At 49.2% G+C, this 5000-nt stretch overlaps 1 protein-coding gene across 1 annotated transcript in view; it reads right to left on the reverse strand.

Moving 5' to 3' along the window:
- Nucleotides 1–5000, reverse strand: part of xylt1 (xylosyltransferase I) — an 89585-nt gene that overhangs the window by 6268 nt on the left and 78317 nt on the right. Inside the window, exon 9 of the mRNA XM_031565578.2 lies at nucleotides 1961–2156. Coding sequence (XP_031421438.1) covers nucleotides 1961–2156 — 196 coding nt within the window. The remainder of the gene's footprint in view (nucleotides 1–1960; nucleotides 2157–5000) is intronic.

A 5000-nucleotide genomic window follows, 5' to 3' on the forward strand; every position in this document is an offset into this window, starting at 1 on the left:
ACTAGACAGGACAGGACAGGAAAGGACAGGACACAGACCAGCCACAGTGCTGGACCTGAACCTCTTCAAGTTATCTCAAGACTCCAAACAATCCCCCATACTTCCTGCACAAATCAAAGCGAGCTTGTCTGTCTCTTTTATGGCTGACCTGAACCCCCCCCCCCCCAAAAAAAAACCCACCACCACAGTCGTAAAACAAGACAAATCAATTTCATCCTCTGGCTCCCTGTGCCTGCCCTGCTGCCCAGACCCCTTGCCGCGCTGTGCCGCGCTGTGCCGCACTGGCTGCCCCGCCCCCCTCCTCTCCTCTCCTCTCCTCTCCTCTCTTCTCTTCCCCTCTCCTCCCCTCCCCTCTCCACAGCTGGAGCTGGTTAAAGCTGCTTTACAGCTTTAGCTGTGCGGGCCCCTGGCTTCTGCTCCCTGGACATCCCTGCCAGCGCTGCTTTTCCTCCCGCTCGTCCGTCTCCACTCCGGCTGCGGACGCACACGTGTGCCTGGCTCCCTGAGCCGCTGAGCCGCTGAGGCTGGACGAGGGGGCCCGTTTTAATCCTCGCTTCTGAGGGGGACCAGTTTGATTAATACACCGCACGCGCATCCACAGCGGGCCTCGCCATGGCGGCAGAAATAACTCATACGTATGGCAACCGCTGTGTTTTGTATTTCTTTGAAGACAGTTGGTGGTAGGAACTGGAAATATCCTACAATTTATCTAAATCTCTTTCTGGCCAAAAGGTCCCTTGAACATCTTCCTCTAGCTTCTGGTTTCCTGTTCTTCAGCAGTGGCACCAGTGCACACTGTGCCCCCCCCCCCCCCCCCCCCCCCCCCAGCCACAGACGAGCTGGGGGCAGTAAGGCATGCAGTCATTGCTCTCTGCTCTCAGTAGCATGCAGACAAATCACTGATCACAGCCAAAGGCCAAGATGACAGGTGCAGTGCAGCCCGACGGCGCAGTCAATACTGAATGTCTGAATTATTGGTAGCTTAACGGGGGACGTCAAGCAGAATGGGTGGTGGTGTGAGATTACCAATAATATTCGGAGGTCAGCCTGGTAGGTCACACGCACACACACACACAGACATACACGCACGCATGCATGCATGCACACTCACAAGCACACACACACAGACATACACACACACATGCATGCATGCACACTCACAAGCACATACACACAGACATACACACACACATGTGCAAACATACATGTGCACCCACACATAATACATAGACACACACACACACACACACACAGAAGGAAGCATGGATATGTGGAGGTTTGTATTGTATTGATCGGAATTCATTTTTATTATTAGTGTATGACTCAAGAGAGAAAGAGGCTAAATTAAAAAACAAGCTTCTTCGACTTATTTATGAAGCGAATAGTAGATATTTTTCTTTCCCTGAATGATTTGAGTGTGTGAGGATTAATGAAAGTGTGACAAAAGTAATTATTGGTATGGATTTCCAGATTCATGCCATATTAAACATCAACATAACCCTCCTGCTGCTGCTGCAGCCCAGTGCTCCAGTGTGAGGCTCATCTCATGAACTTTAATCAGACAATCAGACTCAAAAAAAATGATATAAAAATAATATTCAGTGTGTTTTCAGTTCAATTCAGTGTGCCATTCCAATGTTGGCACGAAGGTGCTATTCTAAAAGTGAAACAGGATGCAATGCATTCAAGAACAGAAGGTCGTGACTGAAATTTTAAAAAGTCCTCCAAACTCTTCAGGCACAGTGGCACTCTCAACTGTGTACAATTTCACGAGATGAATATTTACTTCAATAAATCACAAGATGTGATTTTTGCTCGTCATCACATATAAAAATCATTAGTTATGCTATGGCTATTGCTAAACAATGCTTGTGATTAGGTAAAATGATTGATTGATAGATTGATTGATTGATTGATTGATTGATTGATTGATTGATTGATTGATAGATAGATGGCTCACCTCTGCCGACTGGAGCCGAGTGAAGCTGTTGGGAGGGTTGGAGAACTTAAAGAACTTCCTGGGCATCACCCACGTTTCCAGGGTCTCCAGCTTGCTGGTTGCCAGGTTGGTGCCGTGGTGCCGTACCAGGTAACCCTGAAACTCATCCGAAAGGAAGTACAGGTGGACAGACACTGGGCTCCCCATGGCAACGTACCTGCGAGAGACAAGGGTAGGACCAGTTTAGGAACCCAGTTGGAACCATTATCCCGAGATGGGGTGACAATAACAGTTTCCATGAGTGTAAATTAAGGCCTTCAGTCTGACCAAGATTACCCATTAGCCCTTTGCCTCAGTTATTCTGGTAAATTCTAGGCTTTTAGTTTGGTTTCTAAAAAGGTCAGACACAAACATCTCCACCCTCAGCAATGTAAATGTTTACACAGCTAGGGTTTTATTTTCAGCTGTGGAGAGGCTCAATCCGATTACAGAGGAAGGCCTGGCCTGCACAGTATTGTGTGTGCTTATGGAGAAAGAGAGGAGGAGAGAGAGAGGGAGAGAGAGAGGAGGAGGAGAGAGAGGGAGAGAGAGAGGGAGAGATGGACTGAACGACAGAGTGGAGAGATGGGCAGGCAAACAGACAGAGTAAGTGAGGTTGGCAGAGAGAGAGGAAGAGAACTGTATGCTTTCAGAGAGACACAGACACAGACACAGACACAGACACAGACACAGACACAGACACAGACACAGGGACAGAGAAATGGGTGGACCTGGGGGCAATCACACAGATAAGACACACAGATAGAGAGACAGAGATAAAGAGAGAAAGAGAGAAAGATGGAGGGAGCAAAAAAGCACAATCATACACATGTCAATCCTGGAATAAAAAATAGTCTATTCTGTAGACTGGCAATGGATGCGAAAGTGGCAGGACCACCATTTTCAACCATTTAACCCCTAATACTAGATCACATCGAGCAGCTCAACACATGACATGCGCTCTGACAGACGCAGATGCAGACGCAGGTGAGATAAAGAGACAGAAAGAGGCAAATAGGAAGCCAGAGAGTTAGAGCCTGAGCTCAGATCAGCCCCACCGTCTCACTCCTCACTCCTCCACCACCCCACCCTCTCACTCCTCACTCCTGGGAATGATCCTACTCTTGCTCCCACTCCTGCTCCTCCTATGCATTCTCCTCCTCCTGCTCCAACTCCTGCTCCTACTCCCTCCTATGCCTTCTCCACCTCTTGCTCCAACTCCTGCTCCTGCCCCTACTCCTGCTCCTACTATTCCTCCTGCTCCTACTCCTGCTCCTGCTCCTACTCCTGCTGCTACTCCTCCTCCTGCTCCTGCTCCTGCTCCTGCTCCTGCTCCTGCTCCTGCTCTTGCTCCTGCTCCTGCCCCTACTCCTGTGTCTGTCTCTGCTCTCTCATCAGTATTCCAGCAGAGGCCTGAGCCCCCCCACCTCACCCCCACCCCTCCCACCCTGTAAAGCTGGGCTGACAAGCAGAACAGCAAATATTTACACCAGCTCACCGCGGCTCCACTCCTCCCCTCTCCCTCTCTCTCCTGCTCCTTCTCTCTCCCTCTCTCTCCTGCTCCTTCTCTCTCTCTCTCTCTCTCTCTCTCTCTCTCTATCTCTCTCTGCCTGTCTTGCCTTTCTCTCGTCCGCTGTCTCTTTCCATTTCTCTCTACCCCTCACTCTCTCTGGCACATGCTCACTCTTGGTGCTCTGGTACACCTCCCTGTCTGTCTCTGTCCATCTCCTTCGCCCTCTATCTCTCTCTTTTATCTCCATCACTCCTTGATTCTCCCTCTTCCACCCTTCCCCTCTCTCTCTCTCTCTCTCTCTCTCTCTCTCTTTCTCTAGTGTGCAGGCTAACAGAGAGGCTATTCAGAGGAGAGTCCCAGGCCCCAAACCGCTGATGTCACAGCGGGCTGTGAAAAACACAACGCTCCTTCTGCAGACAACCCACGCCTCCTCTAACCTCAAATCTCTCCACTCACATAAAAACACACACACCTGACTCTGTTCCCAACACTCACACACACACACACACACACACACACACACACACACACACACACAAATATATACATATAAACACACACACACACCAAAACACAAACACAGACGGACACACCTGACTCTGTCCCCAACACACACGCACACACGCACACACACACACACACACACACACACACACACACACACACACACACTGAATAACCAACAAGTGCCTCCTTGTGCCCCAACCCCTATCCTGAGCCTCCACCCATCCCTGTGGAAGGGACCCTCCCCTAGAGGAGACTGAAGCCTGTTTGTGTGTGAGGGCTGTGAGGGCACACTCATGGCAGGCTTGGAATGATGGCTGAGGCCCTCGTATTTACACAGATAAACACAAACACACACACACGCACACACACATACACACACATAGGCAGACACACACACACACACACAAACACACACACACACAAACACACACACACACACAGACAAACACACACACACACACACACACACACACAAACACACACACATGCAACATACATAGGCAGACAGACAGACACACACACACCAACATATACACAACATAGAAAGATACACAGAGCAACTCACACACACACACAAATCATCATTAGAAGATACACTGTCGTAGTTGCTTCTGGAAAGATCCGCCTATGATCTCCTTAATGACGCACAGGACTCTTTGGGCTTTGATCATCTTCCTCTGAAGATCAATCATCCTACACGCAGTCTAAAGTCATTTCAATTAGAGCGTCCTCTGTTCAAATGCCTGCGCTAACTGGGACATCTCTAATTCAAAGGACGAGAATGTTTGAGGCCGCTTTTATCAAAACTATCAATATAAAGCCAGAGCAAATCTCTGATCTCGCTGTGTTAGCCAGACAGATGCTGGGGCTCATTGTTGAACACCGTCACGTCCAGGTAGTTCTACAAAAAGATGTTGGGTTCAGCAAGTGCCAGAAGCAACTTCTCAATGCGCCCAAATATCCGGTGTTTCTACACAGCCCGGTCTCTGCACATGCCAAACA

Source organism: Clupea harengus, chromosome 1 (assembly GCF_900700415.2).
Source record: "Clupea harengus chromosome 1, Ch_v2.0.2, whole genome shotgun sequence".
Taxonomy (NCBI): Eukaryota; Metazoa; Chordata; class Actinopteri; order Clupeiformes; family Clupeidae; genus Clupea; species Clupea harengus.